Genomic DNA, 22,188 nt, shown 5'->3' with positions numbered 1-22,188 from the left:
GTATTCTGACTCCGGAGGTAATAGAACAATGAAAGCTGTTGACTCCATTCAATTGTCAAATGTGAGAAATTGAGATGAAGAGAGAGGTTTTGAGTTTTAAAAATCAGGATAAGATGATTTTTTTTTACTGTATATGTGTGACATGTGCATTATGTCTCTAAAAGTTATTTAACTTATTTTGAAAGAATTGAATACTTTGATCTTTTTCATGAAATTTTCTCTTTATGCATTTGTTTGAATAAAAGTCCCACATAAATAACTTTAAAAAAAAAAAAGTTTTTTTTTGCAATAAAGATGGAATGATTCTTAAGGGAAATGGTGATTACTATTAGGAAAAAGCTCATCAAATACCTCCACACCTTTTCAAATACTTTTATGTCCCTAATCACTTAAATGATTAGACTCATCAACCATAACTTTTCAAGGAATGTGAGTTTGAGTTCAGACCTTAAAGGGCCGATAATCTTTTCTTGGGCAAAAAACAAAAGAGATTAATTTTGAAAGTTTGTTTTGAATTTCAAAAATCAGATACTCTTTCAAATTTTCAATTGATAATTTAATATATGTCAAAATTTTGCTATGACCATAGATACAAAAATGCTTGAGCCTTTTTCTTAAATAACCTTTGTTTCATGTCTTAAGGCACATCGAGAAAAAGAAAAAAGAATCCTTTTTTGCCTAAGACAATTTATTTCATACCTTTATACCTTTTCTCTTCCTTTCACCAAGAAAATGCTAAAAAAATTTTGGAGCCCAAAGAGCCTTTTTGAACTATACAATTGATCCTATATGACTTGATCATATTAGAACCTTGAGTAAAAAAGGATGGGGCATCAAAAAAAATTTAAAAAAAAAAAAGCAAAAAGAAGAAAAGAAGAAAAAAAAGGGGACATCTTCAATGATTTGCTCTTTTAGCCAAGTGATCATGTTTGAAATGATAAATGGCCATCTTTCTCTATCCTTCTCATACATAAAATTTATCCATTTGCTATCCATTTGAGCCTATTAAATTTTTTATTCCAAAATAAACCATAGCCAATGATCATTTTCTACATTAGGGGGTAAAATTAAGATATATTTAATATCAATTTCAAGAAAAGTATCCGATAATTGAAAGCATCTAACATGCCCTTTAGAGGTGAAAGTCTGAGGCAAAAAGTGAACAAGGCTTCAATTAAAATTTCAAGATTCAAAAAAGTGATGAGCCAAAGATGAAGTTAAGCATTTTTAAGGCAAAGAAACCTTAGAGATTAGAACCTTAAGCTTCAGTTAGAATAAAAAAAAAGTAAGAGAAAAAGAAGAGAAAATATGTACCTTGAAAATGAGAATTCATGGCAAAAAAAAAGGGTGAATAAAGTTGCTAAAATTAAAGCCAAATGTTTAAAAAAAAAAAAGGCAAAAGAAGAAAGTCAGAGAATGCTCATCAGGATCCTTGGCCTAATTAACCTGAATAACATATTGTGAGCTTATTTATCTATTCTTTAAAAACTCCTAACCTTGGCCTATATTACATCCTTGAAAAGTCCATTTTGATCAAATGTTGACACTTGGATTGAAGAGCAATGTCATTGAATTTGTATATACTTGTTGAATTCTTCATTGATAGAAAATATAGCTCTAAGGTGAAAATCCTAAAATGGCAGTTTAGAGCTAAAGTCATTTTTAAGGCCCCAAAATGAATTTCAGAGTTCCAAGGTTCTATCCGAAATAAAAAATCTTGATGCAAAGCTTTTTGAAAAATCAGTACCTATTAAAGACCTTTCAAGAAAAAAAAAAAGAAAACCAGCCTTGTCCTCTTCCCAAATCTTGTTTGGAAAGTAATGGTTAGTTTTGACTCACATTGAAGTATCACATTTTCAATAATAGAAAAGTGTTTTAAAAAAAAATTTATCTCTTTTAGAGTCTAAGAAAAATCCTTACAACCCTCGTCGAGCTTTCCATTAGATATGCCCACCAGTGAAAGGAGTTGAATTGTCAATTACCCTCCCATCCATAAGCTTTTTAAATAGTAGTCATCAACTTCCAAGAGATTCGAAAGTTTTGAGTTTTAAATTTTTCATTAATTGTGAAGATACTTTATGTGAGGTAATTTTTGACCACTTTTAAAAATTTTCAAGATTATTTGAGTATTTTGTACATAATACTGAGATCATTTTTTTGGTAAAAATGAAATAATAAAAATTTAAACAGAAATTTTTCAAAAAAAAAAAGGGCAAGAAGAGTCTTTGCATTTGCATCACTTGCATCTGCATCATAAGAAAGACATTCATATTTGCTTCGCTTGCATTGGCATTTGTATAAGACATTTGCATTCACACCATAAGAAGAATTTGCATTTGCATCATGGCATCTGTATCCTAAGAAAATGTATTTATAGGGGCATCTACATGAAAAAGACATTGTCATTTGTATTGTGAAAAAGTCAAATGTATCAAGCATTTGCATTCTTACGTTGGCATTGACATTTGCATCAACGTTTTCATTAGCATCATTTGATGAGAATAGACATTTGTATCATGTTTGGATTTATCAACTTTTTGAGTATTAAAAATAAAAAGAAGGGCATGTTTTTAAAGTTTTAAAGCCTCTGTTTAAGAGGAACCGTTCTCAATTAAGATTTCAAAGCCTCTATTTAAGAGGAACCTTTTTCAAACAAAATTTTAAAGCTTTTGTTTAGGAGGAACCTTCTTCAAACAAGACCTTTAAAGTCTCAAAAATCTTTGATCATGCGAAAGTCATTTTTAAAGTTTCATTGCCTTTTATTAGGAAGAGCATGCAAATATTTTGAGATTTGTAAGACTTTCGGGTATAATCTTTAAGATCTTCAGGCACAACTTTCAAGACCTCCGAGCAAAAGATTTTCAAATTTTTAAAGTTTCATTACCTCTAATTAGGAAGAGCATTCAAAGATTTTCATGATTTTTAAGACTTCCGGGCGTAATTTTGATTCGCGGTGTTATCCTGATCGATTCTTTATCTTTCGACTTACGATGTTATCCCAGTTGATTCTGTAAGACCTTCGGACATAATTCTGTAAGACCTCCGGGCATAATTTCGATTCACGGTGTTATCTCGATCGATTTTTTATTTTTTGACTTGTGATGTTGTCTCAGTAGATTCTGTAAGACCTTCGAGCATGATTCTTAAGACCTCTGGATATGATTTCTAAGACCTCCAGGCATAAATTCGATTCGCAGTATTGTCTCGATCGATTCATTATTTTGACTTGCAATGTTATCCTGATTGATTCTGTAAGATCTCCGAGCATAATTCTTAAAACCTCCGGACATGATTTCTAAGACATCCGGACATAAATTCGATTCGCGATGTTATCTCAATCGATTCATTATTTTTCGACTTACGGTGTCATCCCAATCGTTTTGTGCTTTTAAAAAATAAATAAATAAATAAATATATCCATGATTAGTTTCGAACAAAATCGTTGTATTTGTCTTTGCCTTATTCTTGATTCTCAGTAATGTGCAAAGAAGGATAGCTGTAAACATCGATTTTATTCGAATTTACTGTTTTCATTTCAGTTTAATATTAACAATTTTAATAATATTAATAATAATAATAATTTAAAAAATATATATAATAATAAAAAAAAAGAAAAAAGAGACAAAAACCAGAGGGCTAGTACGGTGTCGTTGCCTCCCCTGACCAGCCCCCTATTCAGCCTACCTACAACCACCCAGATCCCCCTATTTGAAGCTCTTAAAAACCTCATAGATTCTTCCCCTTCAAAGACCTCTCTCTCGGACCCTCCTTTGAAAAACCTTCGGACCCCTCTTTCCGAAAACTCTCAGACAAAGAACATACCTCTCTCGAAAAACCTTCGAACAGATCCTCGAAACCTCCAAACCTCTCCCTTCAACAATGCCAAACCCCACGCCAAACCTCTTATTTCAACAACCCCAAACAGAACCCACACCAACCATAAAAAAAAAATAAACAAAAAAATAGAAACAAAAAAAAGAGACAAACACAGTCCTCCCCGCAGGGAGGAACCCAGCGTCAAAGCTACTTGCGAAAGCAACAAAAAAATCACGTCAATCTTGTTTCAACAAAACAAAACAAAAAAAAAGAAAAAGAAAAAAGGGGAAACAGAAACTCTGAGCCCCGATCTACGTTGATCGAGGTTGTTTCTGGTAAAACGAACTTCAGATCCAGGAAGAGTGCGTTGAAGAGCACTTCTGGGAGTATTATTAAATTTTTTTTACCACCAACGACCACCGGTAACCCCGTTAATGGTGAGCCAAGCGACGACCGACGAACAGTCCGACGACCGGACAGTGAGAGCCCGGAGCTCTCCCACAGAGCTCTCTCTCTTTCTCCCTCTTTTTTATTTTGAAACAGGAAAAGAATGAACAAAATTTTTTTTTTCGTTATATATAAAAGACTAAGGAGCAAAACGATGTCGTTTTAGGCTAAGGAGGATCCGCACGTTGACCCAGATCTGACCTGGGATCCATATAACCTGACCCATAGACTCGTGAACCCGTTCTTCCAACAGTTACTGATCGGTCCAATTGAACCAGTTTGAACCGGACCGAACCGTAGATCGCCAACCCGAACCGCTGACTGAACAACAGAATCGGTCAGACCGATCCAGACTAACATTGACCTGATCGTTGACCGATCCGGTTCAAGTAAAATAATTTTTTTTTAATTTTCTAAATTTTTTTATATTATTATTTTTGTTATTTTGAGTTTTTTTTTTATCTATTCATGCATGATATTTTTTTAATTTGTTAGAATAAATGTTTAATTGTTTTAATAATAATAAAATTGAAAACAAGTAATAATTAAAAATATATATTAAAAATGCTTAAAAAATTATTATTATTATTATTATTATTATTTCTGCCTAGATATTGGAGGGAATAAAAAAATATTTTTCTAAATAAATAATTTCGCCTAGATGTTGAAGAATTATTATTAATAAATTTTCATAAAAAGAAATATAATTAATTTTAAAAAATCATTAAAATCGAATTTGCTTCAAAAATTCGCCTAGATGTTGGAGATATTTAAAGATGTTCGTATTTTCTTAAAAACGAAACTTTAAATACTAATTCTTAATTTTCAAAATCCTAGGTTTCTAAAACCCCTAAAATCTAAAACCCCCTAAAATCCAAAATCTTAAAATCCAAAATCCTAAGATCCGAAACCCCTAAAATCCAAAACCCCTAAAATCCAAAACCCCCTAAAATCCAAAATCCCAAACCCTTAATCTCTAAAATCCAAACCTCTAAAATCCAAACCTTTAAATCAAAACCCTAAACCTTCCATACTTTAAAACCAAACCCTAAAAGCCTCAAAACTTAAATCCAAACCCTTAAAATCTGAACCTTCAAAATCTTGAAACCTTAATCTTTAAAACCTCTACTCAAGCCCTTACTTAAAACATCTTAAAAATCTTAAAGACACGTGTGAAAATTTCATTTGAAGCAATTTGTTCTCGAATGCCGTCTAGATTATGGGTATTTAGGAAATTTTACTTCGTTAAGTCTTTTCACATGATTTCTTAATTCGCATTAATAATAAGATTAATAAATAAAAAGTATAACAGTAAATTGGGATCTTAAATATAAACAGTTGCACCTATGCTCTGCCTAGATGTTGGAGAGTCGTGGTGGTCTCATTATACTTAAGAACCCAATTTTTAAATTGTATCTCATCTTACATAACATTAATTGGCATACATACGTCTGCGTGTTATCATTAGTAATTATTTACATTATTCTGTCTTTAATTCTTATTTACTATTTGATGATAAAATACTTTATAATAAAAAAGAATAATACATTTTTAAAAAATATTGTGATATTATAAAATAAAATAAAAATAGCATTCCGAAAAAAATAATTCTTGGTACTTTGCCTAGATGTTGGAGAGTTACTAACAATTATCTTCTATAAAGATTGTTATTTCATTTTTAAAGATTATCGTATTAAATCTTAACCGAAAAGAGTTATTTTAAATTCTACTTAGATGTTGAAGAATTTTAAAATAATTCTTTAACTTTAAGATTTTTTTAATATTCCTAAATAAAGAGCTTTAGCAAAATTTTATTTTTCCAAATGAAGGGAATTAGTATTAAATTTCAATTTGAAACCATTTTTATCCAACACCGAAAATAGCGCGTAATTAAATGGTATCAATTTATGGGCGTTATGGGGGTGTTAATCCTTCCCCACACGTAACCGACCCCTGGACTCAATCTGATTTTTCGTAGACTAAAATTTATCTTTTTAATAAACTTTAAACCTATTTTTATAGTTTTATTAAAAAGATAAACTTTTGGGTGGTCAATCACACCCTAACAAAGATTGATGACGACTCCCTCTTATTTTTCTCAATTTTAAAATTACTTTACATTTGACGGTCCTAAAATCGTTACGACAACTAGTAATTATTGTTAAAGGTGATAAAAATGAAATAAAAAATTTAAATAGAACTCTCTTCATTCCCATATGTCTATCCCTTGTTGATATTTTGAGTCAAACAAACTCAATTTTGACTATTATTAATTTTGACTATTATTTTTAATAACATTATAAAACTAAAAAAATTTTAAAATAAAATTTTTAAAATTTTAGTTTCAAAATTTTCAAAATATATTTTTTAAAATTTTAATTTTGTATAATATTTTAAAACATAATTATTAAATTAAGTTTGTTTGATAAAAAATCAAACATGGATATACAAAATCAAATAAATTTATATTTGATACATTATCAGTATATAAATTTTATAAACTGTCAGTAAATCAGTTAATACCACTTCATTAATAAATAAATATCAATTCTTAAAATAAGTATGCAAAAAATTATTATTTTAAAAAAAATTTACTTATTAATAAGATAATATCATCTGACTCACTAACAATATATAGAATCAATATACTCACAATATATCAAATATAAATCTAAATCAAATAAGTTAAGCTAAAGTCCAATATGTATTTATATATATAACTAATTTCATTCTTTCATTCATTTTGTTTGATAAAGGCTTTATAGAAATATGTTCATATTCTTCAAATTAAACTTGAAGTTGAGTTACAATTTAGATACACTGATGTTTCTAATTCCAAGTGATGATGTTTAGATATAAATGAGAATTCAAAATTTAGATCAAATAATTCAAAGTTTAGTACTTATAACTTTTTTTATTATTTTAAGTTTAGTCTCCTTTGTACCAAAAAATTATAAATAAATGACCTAATTTTTTCATATTAGGACTGCTCAATTCGTTAGAGCTATATTTATTTTTAAAAAATTGAAGTAATTTTATCCTTTTCTCTCTCACAAGGACTAATTTGTTCAAAATATAATTAAACAAAAAAAAGCTGTTGGATAACATTTACATTTGCCAAAAGAGATTTAAAGAAAAAAAAAACTAAAGTACATAGTGCGGGCTAAAACTTTGGGGTAGACCTTCGTAAAGTACAAACACATTTTCCCCGTTAATTTGTCATCCCTAGAAACTAGAAAACCACAATTGACCACGAAAAATTGTTGGCTAGCCAGCTGGTTGCAAAGAAAGTATTCTTCATCAACCCTTTTTCACATGTACTCATCGAAGATTAATGGCATCCGATACTTTTTCTGCAGTACTACTGTAGCAAAGGGAACCCCACCTCCGTGGCCATGAAACTTAAACAAAGTGCTATCTGTTGCATGTTCGGGGCTGCTGTGGCTTGTGGAAGATGAGTTAGCAATGCAGAAGCAAAGCAATAATAATGGGGAGGAGACGTGCATGAGGTCCCAACTCTAAAAAAAATGATGATTTTAAGCTGAGGTTGAGATTTGAAAGTGCTTTTCCCCAACCCCATTTGTCAATCCTTAATACGTTTTCTTTATTTGGAATATTCTCCGATTAGATACCTTAAACTAAAGCATGATCCCTTTAATTTGGATCTCAAGTGGAACACAAAAAAGGCTCAAGGGATTCAGATTTATATACTTTTATAGGTCATTACACTCTGAAAACCAATAATATTTTAAAATCTCTGATGGGTATTTGAGTTTTAGTGAACTTGTATTGCTTATGATTTATTTGGATTTTAGGTGCAGAATTGTATTGAAAATCTGTTTTCAATGTTATCTCATTTCTATCATCAATGAAATTTGGGTGGATGGAAAATTTAGAACTCAACTTTTTGAGAAAAGAAGCTGCATGCACTGATACGATATGTTAATAATTAAGAAATAGAACGGATGGAAGATTTCGTTATGTATTTAATAATTTATCAGTTAATAGATATACCTATATTTCAATAATGCCAATAAATATTTAAGATTATGACGAAATGTCATGACATTGATATGAATTTCAATTACTATAACAAAATTTATTATCATTATTAATATATATAATATTACAAAAATTTGTGAAATTCTTGTATTTGATAATGTGAATATTAAAAGCCAAAGTGCTACTTCTTAACCAGGGATTTATTTTGATCTTTTCGTAATCCCAGCTGCTGCGTAATATATGAAAATATACAGTTAAATTGAGAATTATACCGGTCACTTTCATTGGAATAGTTAACAGAAAAAATATAAAAGCAAAACCATGTAGTATTACTTTCCCCTTCTTCTTTGTGATGCCATGCCACTTATTATAGAAATTAAGTGTTTTAAAATGTAATTTTATCATTTCATACGCAGAGTTTCTTTCTTTCTTTTTTATAATTTTTCACTCAGAATCATTCCTTGGAAAAGAAAAAAAAAACTTTCATTTCACATAAACAAAAAATGAAAATTTCCTTAAAGATAAACTCTGATATGAACATGACCACTTTGAAACATGCAAGTTCCATCTATATATAAATTTATGCCAAACCAAAAAATTCGATTCATATAATTATCTTTAAAAAAAAATTTTAATAAGTATAAAGTTTAAATTTTAATACTTGTAATTCTTTTTTTTTATTATTATGATCTCTTTTATTAAAATAATATTAATAATAATAAGGTAGAATCAAATATTGCAGGATCATTAGCCCTTAAAACACCAACTCTATCAAACAAATCTTTATGATGTAAAACACACACACATATATATAAATATATATATTTATATATCAAAGAGATAAAGAAGATTGAATCTGATGTAGGGCAATTCCGGTGTTGAAGCACTTACTGTCATATAAAAGAAAATCAAATCAAAGTGTCCTAAAAACTAAATAAGCAAAACGCTGCATAAATTCGAACAGGCCATGGAATATTGACAGCTTTGTCAAAATTGTAAGTTAATTTACTGTCCCATCCCGATTAGGAGAAATTATTATATTAGAGTTTATACTTTTATTTATTACGTACGTCAATTGTAAATCCAATCATCAATCAAGGCATAATACGTCGTTAGAACAACTTAGCTATCTCAACATGCATTATCATAAATATGAAAACTCATGCATGTTGATAAATATGATATGTTTTAAGGTCACGCTGTATCCAGATTTGGTTTAGTTAGGTCTGCAACAGATGTGATAAGAAAGAACTATATAATAATTTCTCATTAAAAGCCACATAAAGAATTGGATGGTGGATTAGTGCTAGGATTTTGTTAAAATTACTTTTCATAATAATATTTTTTCATTAATTAATTACAATAATTGATGATTAATGTGATAATTTCGACTGTATTAAGGCAAGATCGCACTAATTAATGGTCAAATCGTTAGAGAACTTGTCAAAAGTATAATCAATCCAAAAGATAGAAGAATAATAAATAATTGATGGTCACAACTGCCATAGATGACACCATTATTTTCTTTTCTTCTTAGAGTTAGACAATGCAAAATACTCTGTTACTTCCCCTTTCGTACATATCTTTTCCTTTTCCAATCGAAAATAATTATAGATTAATTTTGCAGGAGAGTTGTATGTTGTTTAGAGTCTAATTAATGCTAGTCAAAAAAGCATTTATTTCATTGGATTTCGTAACATCATACTAGATAACTTTTATTAGAACCATTATAAATACAAACAAATTTGATGGGATTTCATAAAATCTTAACAAGATAGAATTTCCTTTATTTGGATTTGTTTTAGTTAGAAGCAAAATTCCCTTGCTTTTCTCTTAAATGTATGAATCTTGTTTGATTATCGATGTTTGTTTTAGTCATGCATGTCTACATCATTTTTACGTTACTCTTTACATATTTCTTAAAAAATTATGTTGTATATTTTAACAATTTTTTCTATACCGATAATGAAGTTTTTATATTCCACAAGAAGAATTTAAAAATTGACATGTTTTCATTATATATATTTATAAAAAAGTTAATGTCTTAAATAATAATATTTTAATTATAAATTTATTAACTAATGCATTATTTATTTTTATTGTGGTTAATTTCAAATAACAATACATAAGAGATAAATAGCTATTCAAATACTATATTAATTAATAAATTCACAGTTTATGTGTCACATATAGAGATTTATAAAGTTTAGATATCATATTAAACATTTCAGTATCATTAAAAAATCATTTATGGCATTAACTTTTTATGAAAATTAAATAAGTATAAAACAATCATCTGTTACTATTGTGGAATTTAAATTCTCAGGCACTAACGTACAGAATCTATGAAAATTCACATCATATCCTACAAAGGAATTGGAATTTTTTTATAATAGAGATTCATAACAAGAGTATATTAGATAAAGAACTAACGAAATGAAAGTATTTATCAGACGTAGAAGCATGAAGCCTAGGAGATAACATTCTTTTGGATACCGAAGGACCTAGCAATTTATGCTCAATTCCTATCTCATTAAGTATGTTGTTTTCTATATATTAAGAGTTATATGAGTGATTATAACTATAAAAGTAATTTCATAATAGAATTATGACGATATTAATTGCAGAATAAAATTTCTCAAATTTTGGTAAAAAAACAAACTACTTACTGTAATACGTGAGGAGAAATCTACTTTAATTAATGTAAAATATTTTTTTAACCATTGATTTTATAAATCTATGGCTGAGATTAAAATGTTTTTTTACTCATCTTCTTCTCTCTTTTCCTTTCACGTTTCTTCTCCTTGTCCCTCTTTCATTCTTTTTCTTAATTCCCTTTCTTCAAAAACTCAAATATAGAGTTTAAAGACTTCTTCTTCCTAAATTTCTCAAGTTCTCTTTTATAGGAGAGGGTATTAAATGCATGCAACTTTTTCTTTGGGATGGGAACATTGAACTGGTAATGCACTAAAACCTTACAATTCCCATTCCACTCTCATCAAAAAAGAAAAAAGAATCCCTTTCACACGATTATTACGTTAAAATTACCTTAAAAATATAACTCCATAAAACCAGCATATTTAGCTACTAAAAGTGGAAAAGACTAATTAGACGAAATTTTTTAAGTGTAATTTGTAAAAATTTTTGTTAAAAATGATTAAGTAATGACTAAAATAAAAAAAATAATCTTAGAGATGGAAAGGTTTTGTTATATATATTATGTGTAAGATTTGAAAATTTTTTATAAAAATTTTGATATATTTTTTAGATAAATTTTTTTATTAAAAATTTTGAAAGAATTTTTGTCACTAAATAAATATTAATCAAATTTGAATTATGAATTATATTTTCAATAATTATTATTTTTTTTATTGAATTTTATAAATATCTGAATTGGAATTTTTTTTATTAATAATTTTATTGAATCCTTTTTAATAAAATTTTAGTTTCAAAATTTTCAAAACATATTTTTTAAAATTTTAATTTTGTATAATATTTTAAAACATAATTATTAAATTAAGTTTGTTTGATAAAAAACCAAACATGGATATACAAAATCAAATAAGTTTATATTTGATGCATTATCAGTATATAAATTTTATAAACTGTCAGTAAATCAGTTAATACCACTTCATTAGTAAGTAAATATTAATTCTTAAAATAAGTATGCAAAAAATTAATATTTTAAAAAAAAATTACTTATTAATAAGATAATATCATCTTACTCACTAACAATATATAGAATCAATATACTCACAATATATCAAATATAAATCTAAATCAAATAAGTTAAGCTAAAGTCCAATATGTATTTATATATATAACTAATTTCATTCTTTCATTCATTTTGTTTGATAAAGGCTTTATAGAAATATGTTCATATTCTTCAAATTAAACTTGAAGTTGAGTTCCAATTTAGATATACTGATGTTTCTAATTCCAAGTGATGATGTTTAGATATAAATGAGAATTCAAAATTTAGATCAAATAATTCAAAGTTTAGTACTTATAACTCTTTTTATTATTTTAAGTTTAGTCTCCTTTGTACCAAAAATTATAAATAAATGACCTAATTTTTTCATATTAGGACTGCTTAATTCGTTAGAGCTATATTTATTTAAAAAAAAATTGAAGTAATTTTATCCTTTTCTCTCTCACAAGGACTAATTTGTTCAAAATATAATTAAACAAAAAAAAAAGCTGTTGGATAACATTTACATTTGCCAAAAGACATTTAAAGAAAAAAAAAAAACTAAAGTACATAGTGCGGGCTAAAACTTTGGGGTAGACCCTCGTAAAGTACAAACACATTTTTTTTATTAATAATTTTATTGAATCCTTTGTAATAAAAAAAAATTTACGAGCTTTATCTAAATAATTTTATTTTCTTTGCAAAGACCTAAATAATTTTATCTACCTTAAAAATAAATTAAAAACCCAATATTTAAAATATTATGTAAGGAAAAAAAGTTTTGTAATTTCCATTAACAACAAGCAAACTCTCCACTTCTCCACACGTCTCTCACTCTCTTTCTCTTTTTCTCTCTTTTTCCTATATATAAACCTCACCAATCCCTCTCAAAACCCTCTAAGCTATCTGTCTCTCATTTCCCTTTTCTTTTTCCCACTCCACCAACTTTTCTTTTTCTCCTCATAAAAAGAAGACTGCAGTAAGAGAAGAGGAAGAGAAAAAATGGTGAAGTTCTCAAAGGAGCTTGAAGCTCAACTAATACCAGAATGGAAAGACGCCTTTGTTAACTACTGGCAACTCAAGAAACATGTAAAGAAGATCAAGCTATCTAGAAATACTAGACAAGTACCACCTCCTGACCTTAACCCTGATTTTGGTCGCTCCATTTGCGACCCCATTCGTTTCATCGCCATGAAAGTACTCTCAACCAAGTTATTCCTCAACTCCAATAACAATACTGAGATCATTCAGGTAAAAACTATAACTGAAAACATCAATCCCAATTCCTTTTTTTAAAAAATTTTTTTGTATGTTTTTGTGTGTTTGGAAAAATGGGTTCCAGCCATTTTTGCATTTCTTGAATGATTTTGACATAAAGTTCTGAAATTCTTAGTTAAAAAATGGGATTGTTTTAGTTTGTGGTAGCTTTTTTTTTTTTTTTATTGAAAGTGTTGAAAGGATAATGGAGTCATTTTCAGGCAAAAAGTTTGCTTTCAGGCTTTCCAATGGCAATACTACTGTTTTTGGGGTTGGGGTTAAGCTAGATTATCTAAACTGATTCTCCGATTTTCTCTCAGCTGTTTTTCTTGAACATCGTTCCTCGTCCTTTCTGGTCTTGCTTTTGCCCGCTGACCAGACTATTATTTCCATTCCTTCACAAATTTTCAGGAGAGGTTTGTTGTGTTTTACTCCTATTGATATGAAAACGATTTCTTTGGTTTTCATTTCTCACCGTTCGATCAATGGGTCCCGTATCAAATTAAGCCCCCTTATGATCAAAAGTTGATAAACAAAAGCAAAGTTATGGTACCGGGGATGAAGCTAGGGTGAAATGGCCGGGCCCTGCCCCCCCCCCCCCCCTCCCCTCTCCTTCTCTCGCTTTGCTTTTAAAGATGATGAAAAAGGGATGAATATAAAAAATTATTAATTTAATTGTTAAAATTTATAAAAAGAGATTAATTTATATTAATGTAAAATTAAAAATTTTAATATTTTTAATTATTGATTTTAATAAATCTAAAAATTAAAGATTCAAGTGAAAAATAATAAGTTAAACTCATCTCTTAAATTTATTAAAATTAATAAACAATAAAATATAATTTTTTTAATGTAAATTAATTCTTTTCTAAAGTTTATAATTTTTTTTTTACTTTGAAAGTTAACCATTAAATAAACAAGATTTTCATCATTACAAAAAAATCTTAACCAAACAAAACCTTAAAGTTTCATTAATCATTAATTTGTCCCTCCTTAAATTAACGGTTTGCCCATCTCTTACTTGTACAGTAAATTTAACAATGGTTAATTTCTGAATTCGAATTCAAACTTTATGATATAGTGTAACTTTTTTTTTTATTCACTCAATCACGAGATTATTCCTCTTTTACTTTCGTATTTATATATACTTAATTTAACTAAAACATTCTAGTTAGCTTCTTTAATTATGCATATTTCTTCCTATCATAGCTTATTTTTATGTCAAACCAATCAAAACTAGTTGACAATTATCATTCTTTTAGTCAAAACATATTGATAAAATATAATTGAAAGCCCTTTTGCACCATATATATCTAGCTCTTTGTGTACATGATTTAATTAACTTTAAAGGTAACTTATATTAGACTATGGTTGATTGAATTGCTACATTTTTTGTCGTTTTTAGCAAACCTTTGCCACCTTTTTCATTTCTTGCAAAATATTCCTTTTTTCTTTATTGGAAACTCTTGCTTTCTACATTCTTGGATATTTTTAGTGTCATGTTGGATGTAATCAGGAATTTAGTGGGGGTTTTTTTTTTTTTGGGAGTTTCTCATTTTGTCACGAAATCAAATAAGAAACCGTTGCAAGTGCTAATATCACGAAACTATCGTGAATAAGGGGAAGAAAAACGGCAGCTTGTACCCAAAAAAATCAGTGAAAAAGAAAGCAAAGATAAGGGGAAGTTGTTGAATAAATATCAGTTTTTGATCTTACTTTTTATATATGTTATAGGTAAGAAGTAAAAGCATGGAGGATGGTAGTGATGATGAACAAGTACTCTATCAAACAGAGCTTGTTCAATTGTTTTCTGAAGAAGATGAGGTATATCTAATTAATGATCTACATACATATCCTAAAACATTAAAAAGAATTGGAATGAAATGAAACCAATTTTTTTTCTAATGATTTGTGTTTGGTTTATTTTTCAAGGTGAGGGTATTTTTTGCAAGCCTGGATGTAGAGTTGAACAAGGTGAACCAATTTTACAAGATTAAAGAGAGTGAGTTCCTTGAGAGAGGAGAGATTCTGAACAAGCAACTTCAAATCCTGCTAGACCTCAAGCAGATCCTCAGCGACCGGCGTCGGAAGCCAACTGCAGCAGGGACTCTTTCACGTTCATGGTCATCTTCTCGCCGCAACTCCGATTTCTCAGGTGTGAATTTGTAGTTTGCTTTTCTATATCTCCAAATATGAAATTGCACAAGGGTAACGCTTTAGGATAACAAGCCCTTTTCAATTGTGTCAGCTCAAGGGCAAGATAGTAATTTTGATTAGCTTATTAACACATTGGTCTGACGTGGCATGATGTGATTTCTTATTACTGAAATTCAGAGATTTGAGTTCTTTTAGGAATTTGTTGGTTCTTTCAAAATGGCAAGTCTCTTGTCTATATTACCTAGCTGGAATTCATTTTATATATGCTACGCTTGATCTTATACATAAAAAAAGTGGGGGGCCAACGAATTTTCCCAAGATGATCATCATCAGAATTCTTACCTTTATTTTTTCTTACAACAATAACCAAGATAAATTTTAAACTATAGTACGTAGTATCATTGTTTTGTCCCAATTGGGTACTTGAATTTACAATTTTGACTGTGGTCTATGTCTCTGAAGATGATGAATGGAAACTTTCAGGGTGGAAGTAGGTAACCTAACATGTCTAAACTGTGAGATATGAACAAACTGAAGCCATAAATATTTGCTTTCTGTTTCATTTATGAATGATGATGGTCATGGTCAACAAAAAATCTTTTCCTGAACTCAGTATAAATGGGAATGCCAAGAAAATTTTTTTCTCAAATAGTCTGCTTATATATATATATGTTGCGTGTCTTAGTTTTTGTCCATCTTACTTGAACTTCTTGTCTTCTTCAACATAGTCACATCAAAATATTTGAAAATAAACAACAACTATTACAACTTTTATTTGATCATGTTGCCCAGTTTCCTCTTCGAAGATTCGATCTTTTTGAAGAGCATTCTAAAAATAAAATTCTGATTATACTAGGTTAATGTAGAGAATATGTCTTTAAGATAGTTTGATATCGAAGGAATTAGACCTGAACAAAGTTTAAGAACATCCCTGATCATATTATATAAAAAAAAAAAAAGAAACAGTGATAAATAGTAATTAATCTGCAATTTTGGTTGATATAATCTTAATGTTTTACTAATTATATATAGAAATAAATGCAGAGAGCCCCGCAGAATTGAATGACAATTCCACAGAAATCTCACAAACAGATGAGGTGATCGCAGCATTAGAAAAGAATGGTGTCAATTTCATTAATTCAGCTGCAAGCAGGGGCAAGACAAAGAAAGGGAAGCCTAAGATGGCCATGAGGATCGATATCCCAGCTACCACAGCGACTCGAACCATCACAGCTGTTACATCCATGCTCTGGGAAGATCTAGTCAACAACCCCATGAAAGAAGGTCCTGGGGATTTCATCAACAGGAAGAAGATCCAATGTGCTGAAAAGATGATCAGGAGTGCATTTGTGGAACTCTTTAGGGGCCTTGGTCTGCTAAAAACTTACAGGTTAATTCATTTTTTTCACTATATATCTTGAGAATTGATGATTTAAGTAAAATGATTATGGGATTTTCCAGCTGTCATAACTGAAAAAGAAATTAAAGCTTGAGACTGGAGCTGCATGGAAATAAACATTACACACATAAGGCTTCTTTTGTTTTACAAGTACAGATTGTTCACGAGAGTGATGGCTATAATTTGGCTGTAACTGAAATTTAGTCCAAATTTTCTTTCATGGACCACAACTTGTCGACTGTCAAAAGGTCATGCATGCAAGGCGTCTAAGAAAAAACTCAACCGAGATTTCAAACCAAAGTCTAAAACTTTCTGGACCCTGACAAGGCCAGCTAAGACAGTCCAATTTATTGGTCCTTATGTTGGGATAAAAATTTCAATATTCCCCAAAAGGGAAAAAAAAATACAACAAAAGCCCTTTTGTCACTTGATTCACCAATTGGTTCTTCATCAATCATTATGTGATAAAACATGGGCATGATTATTTTGAGATTCTTTTATTGAGAGATTGCTGATAAATGTAATACCTTGCTCAAAATGTTATTACCCACAAGGGTTATTCCAATTCTCAAGGGAGGAGTCCCTTCCTTGTCATCTGGGTTCAATACTTTGTGAAAAACACTTGAAAAGTAAAATTCTGAATACATCATGTCGATGTGGAAATGTGTCCTTAAGATTGCCAAAAAGAATGATATTAGGCTCAGATAAAGCTTGAGAATACTTAGAACAAAAAAAAAACTTGCTATGAGATTAGCTCTTAGTGAATTTGGTTTTCGGCCTTTTTTTAGTTGCTAGAAAGGTATCTTTTTTCTGTGTTGATCAGATTTTAATATGTATGAACCACTTTTGGCAGCTCACTAAATATGGTGGCTTTTACAAAGATACTGAAGAAGTTTGACAAGGTAATCTATCAGCCTCATTACAAATGACAGAAATCCACATATAGAAATGGGGAAAAGGAAATGAATTCCAAAAGCAATTCATTCTTTTGATCAGCAAACATAGGTTCTTTTATATATCACGAACTTTTTTAAGAACACATGCTGCCACATTTAGTAAATAGGACTAGTTTTCTCTAAGTCACCTTTAAAAATGGTGCATTTCTGGTGTCAACAGGTGTCAAACCAACAGGCATCAGCAAGTTACTTGAAAGCAGTGAAGAGATCACATTTCATTAGCTCTGATAAGGTAAGTTACTATTTCATCTTCTATGTTTGGTAGAATTTTTTTGGATGAATAAAAAATAAACACTTGTCTTATTTTAATAGTGTGCTTAACATGAAAATGTGTAAGGTCCGCTACCTAATATCTTGAATATAAAAAAGTTTGAACTTTGGATCATGTAATCACACTCATTTTTTAGTATTGTAGATTGTTAAAATTTGAACCATGATCATTAAAATTAAAAATCTAGCATTTACCGGCAAGCCGCACAACTTTGGCAATTTACTACCATTTCTTTGTACCTTTTTGTGATTAATTATTAGAGAATGAAGGATGTATGGTTTCTAATTGTTATTTATAATTAATTTTATTTGGTTTGGTAATCAATTAGGTTGTTAGGCTAATGGATGAAGTGGAGTCCATGTTCACAAAGCACTTTGCCAACAATGACAGGAAAAAGGCAATGAAGTTCTTGAGACCACAGCAGCAGAAAGATTCTCACATGGTCACCTTCTTTGTTGGTATAACTCTTTTTTTTTCCTCCAAGAAATCAAAACAATCGGTTTACCTCTGCATTTTCCATTTTAAAAACAATACATATGCTTGGTTGATTGTTGTTGAGTGCTCTAATGCACTGAAACATTTGATTTATATATACTGTTGACTGAGAATAAAAAACAGAACTAAAAAGTACTCTATGGTAGCAAAATGTCTAATTACTTTCATTTGGCCCAATGACTGATAAATTGTAAACGGAAATTCTATGAAGAGAATCATTGCGTTTCCTCCTTAATGACAATAACATAATCACTTTATTATGTAAAATTCAACATTCATGATGTGATTGATCACTTGGCCAAGAAAACCATTACTTTAATCCTGTAAAATGAAAATAAATCGTCTTCTGTAATATGATGATCAATTATGTATATGGGTCTGGGGCCAAAAGGCAAAATGAGGCTGACAATTTTAGAAATTTTATTGTCACTATTCACTGAATTTCCTCTTTTTTCTTTTTTTTTTGCAGGATTGTTTACAGGTTGTTTTGTATCACTGTTTAGTGTATATTTAATATTGGCACACTTGTCTGGTATATTTTCACCTAGCACAGAAACAGCTTATCTGGAAACTGTCTACCCTGTTTTCAGGTGCTCATATTACATTTGCCTCTCTCCAATTTTTACCATTTTAACATTGCATGTAACTTCAGTTATCACATATATAATATAGTCAGTTAGTGACCAGGAAAGCATGTAGCTAAAATATGAATGTGTCAAATGCACTAGGTATTCTGCAACAGAACAGAACATCCAAGAGAACCCTCAGTGCAGCCAAGCCTGCTAACATGAATTTCAAGTTTGGTTGCAATTACTAATTGGAAACTTTCATTTTTTTTTTGTTGGCAGTGTATTTGCGTTGATAAGCTTGCACTTGTTTTTGTATGGGTGCAACTTGTTCATGTGGAAGAGTACAAGAATAAACTACAACTTCATTTTTGAGTTTGCACCAAGCACAGCCCTTAAATATAGAGATGCATTCCTCATTTGTACCACTTTCATGACTTCTGTTGTTGGGGCTATGGTCATTCACCTCCTATTAAGGGCTGGAGGCTTTTCTCCTACTCGTGTTGACACTATTCCTGGAATTCTCCTCCTGGTTGGTTATACAACTCCATTATTTCTATACCGTTTCTATCCATCCTCATAAAAAAAATAAAAGAAAAAAATGAAGTATGACTTTGTACTGATTTTCAATCTCAATATCAGATTTTCATTGCATTGCTGGTATGCCCATTTGACATCTTCTATCGGTCAACTCGCTTTTGCTTCCTTCGTATAATACGGAACATAATATGCTCTCCATTTTATAAGGTAATTTTTTACTTGCATACTTATTGCCATCATTGTTTTTTTTTTTTTTTGAATTGGTTTTGTTTAAGGTTTCAAATGTTGTAACTGAAGATATTCTTGGTTTGGCTTATTTTACATATATGCAGGTTTTGATGGTAGACTTTTTCATGGCTGATCAACTTACTAGTCAGGTAAATTATTCAAACACAAGCAACGTATGCTAAGACAGAATAGATTTAGCACTCATTTCCGAATCATTGTAGTATTTAATCTTCCTTCTCTGGAGGCTAATTAAATTTCTAACAGTTCATAGTTTTTTCAGTTTCATTTTCTCCTCATATCAATTACAATATTTCGTCATCAATCATTATCTCTTATTTTTATTTCAGATTCCATTGCTAAGACACTTGGAATCAACAGCCTGCTACTTTCTTGCTGGAAGTTTCAAAACCCATGAATATGCTACATGCAAAAATGGAAAGCTGTACAGACAGTTTGCTTATGTCATCTCATTTTTGCCATATTATTGGCGAGCCACGCAGGTATTAAAACACATTACCAGTACTAAAACACTTCATGGAACCCTTCGCATTTGTTATTTTCTTTTTCTTTTTCTTTTTCTTTTTATATATTTGAGGTTATCAGCATTTGAACCCTGATCACTGAAACTAAGAGGTCAGTGCTCCACCAACAGATCACACAGCTATTGGCCGCATTTGTTATGTTCCCATGGAGTTGCACAATTACCAGTACTAAAACACATTAGATGGCATAAGTTTCTTGGTTTTTATTTATTCTGTTTTTGTTAAAGTTGAAAAGCTTGTCCAACTAACACTTTCTTTTTTTCAATTTAATTTCAAGTGTGCAAGAAGATGGTTTGATGAATATGACCTGGACCACTTGGTTAACATGGGGAAGTATGTTTCTGCCATGGTGGCAGCTGGTGCCAGGCTAACATATGCCACACAGAGTAACCACCTGTGGTTTTCTGTAGTCTTGGTGACTTCAGTCGTGGCTACAGTTTACCAATTATATTGGGATTTTGTCAAGGATTGGGGACTTCTTAATCCTAATTCCAGAAACCCTTGGCTTAGAGATGATCTAATTCTAAAGAACAAGAGCATTTACTACCTGTCCATTGTAAGTCATATTCCTTACCTCAGTCAATTTTGGTACCATTTTCTTGTTATATTCCATTTAAGTTCTTAATGACACAATTCTATAATTGTAGGCCTTGAATGTAGTTCTAAGAGTAGCTTGGATAGAGAGCATCCTGAGGTTTCATGTCAATCCAGTTCAGACAAATTTGCTAGACTTCTTCTTGGCTTCCCTAGAGGTCATCCGACGAGGGCATTGGAATTTTTATAGGTATTTTCTATCCCAATTTCCAAAACAAGCCATATGAATCTTGAATGAATTCTTCTAAGAAACTGTTACTGAGCAGGTTGGAGAATGAACATCTAAACAATGTTGGCAAGTTTCGGGCAGTAAAGACTGTTCCATTGCCATTCCGTGAGACAGATTCTGACGGCTGAAAAGATTGTTAAATTCAGGGAAGTCCCTGACCCAAGCTGACGTAGAGGGCAACTAATATCCTTCTTCAGTTTTGTTACCATCTATAAAAAAAGATGCCAACAGCCCCCGGCTTCTTCGTAGATTACCGGACTCTTATCTTAATTCCAGTTATCAGAGTTCAAATCCTAGTAACCTCAGTTATCAAAATAAAAGAAGACTCCAGGTTTCCACAGTTTGGTAGAACATTGTGGAAGATCTCCCCCATCATCATTCACAAATCCAATCCAAATTGTAGAGCTCCAAGTGCAAGAAAAGTACCAGCAAAAAAATGGCAATTCTAATTCGGATTTGCTGATATCTGAATCAATCTGACTTCTTAGCCAATCCCAAATGCATTTTTTTCTCTCCCTCTATTCTTTGTTGGGTAATGAAGAATGAAGTTTAATTTTTTTTTGAAGCTTGAAATGTATAGTAGACAGTCTGTATAATGACGGGAATGATTGATATATGAAGCAACTGCTCTAAATCCAACATCAAGCACAATAAATTTTCTAATTTATCCTATTTGTACAGCTTTTCCAAATTATTGTTAATGAGAATGTTGCACTATTCGCCAATGATTGAAACAAAAATATGCAACAATCTTTGATGTAAAAATCAGGGTATTGTACAGCAATTTCTCCCTTGCTGTCAGCTCTGCTCAGCTGACGCCAAATGGGCCGATTAGAGTTGGAACCCATATGCAAAATCGGGTAAAAATGACTACTTCTGAGTTCGGACTCGCTGAAATTTAACCTTTGTGAACCCGCTTTGTTCTTCTCTGTTCATTTTCCTGCAAAAGAAATTGTTCGGAATTTTTTTTATTTTTTCTGCCCCTTAAAAACTATATA

At 30.4% G+C, this 22,188-nt stretch overlaps 1 protein-coding gene across 3 annotated transcripts; it reads left to right on the top strand.

Moving 5' to 3' along the window:
- The first annotated feature begins 12,855 nt into the window (after positions 1-12,855).
- LOC111306735 (phosphate transporter PHO1-like) lies at positions 12,856-21,862 on the top strand. Of its 3 annotated transcripts, XR_016332128.1 has the most exons (16): positions 12,856-13,207; positions 14,948-15,037; positions 15,146-15,368; positions 16,415-16,760; positions 17,623-17,671; positions 17,886-17,957; positions 18,325-18,454; positions 18,961-19,081; positions 19,340-19,589; positions 19,700-19,804; positions 19,930-19,974; positions 20,173-20,325; positions 20,478-20,532; positions 20,645-20,923; positions 21,015-21,151; positions 21,228-21,862. XR_016332128.1 is itself a non-coding variant. In XM_022904578.2 (15 exons), exons 1-15 carry the CDS (start codon positions 12,959-12,961, stop codon positions 21,316-21,318), a joined length of 2,340 nt encoding a protein of 779 aa, XP_022760313.2. In that variant the 5' UTR covers positions 12,856-12,958; the 3' UTR covers positions 21,319-21,862. The 3 variants fall into 3 exon arrangements, 2 of the variants coding, with proteins under 2 accessions (XP_022760313.2, XP_089608077.1); XM_022904578.2 differs by lacking the exon at positions 20,478-20,532; XM_089751951.1 differs by lacking the exons at positions 14,948-15,037; positions 20,478-20,532.
- The last annotated feature ends 326 nt before the right edge of the window (positions 21,863-22,188 follow it).

This window comes from Durio zibethinus, chromosome 22 (genome assembly GCF_047325235.1).
Source record: "Durio zibethinus cultivar Kanyao isolate XHJ-2024 chromosome 22, ASM4732523v1, whole genome shotgun sequence".
Taxonomy (NCBI): Eukaryota; Viridiplantae; Streptophyta; class Magnoliopsida; order Malvales; family Malvaceae; genus Durio; species Durio zibethinus.
Note: the sequence above shows the minus strand (reverse complement) of the source record. Positions and strands in the feature narration are given on the sequence as shown.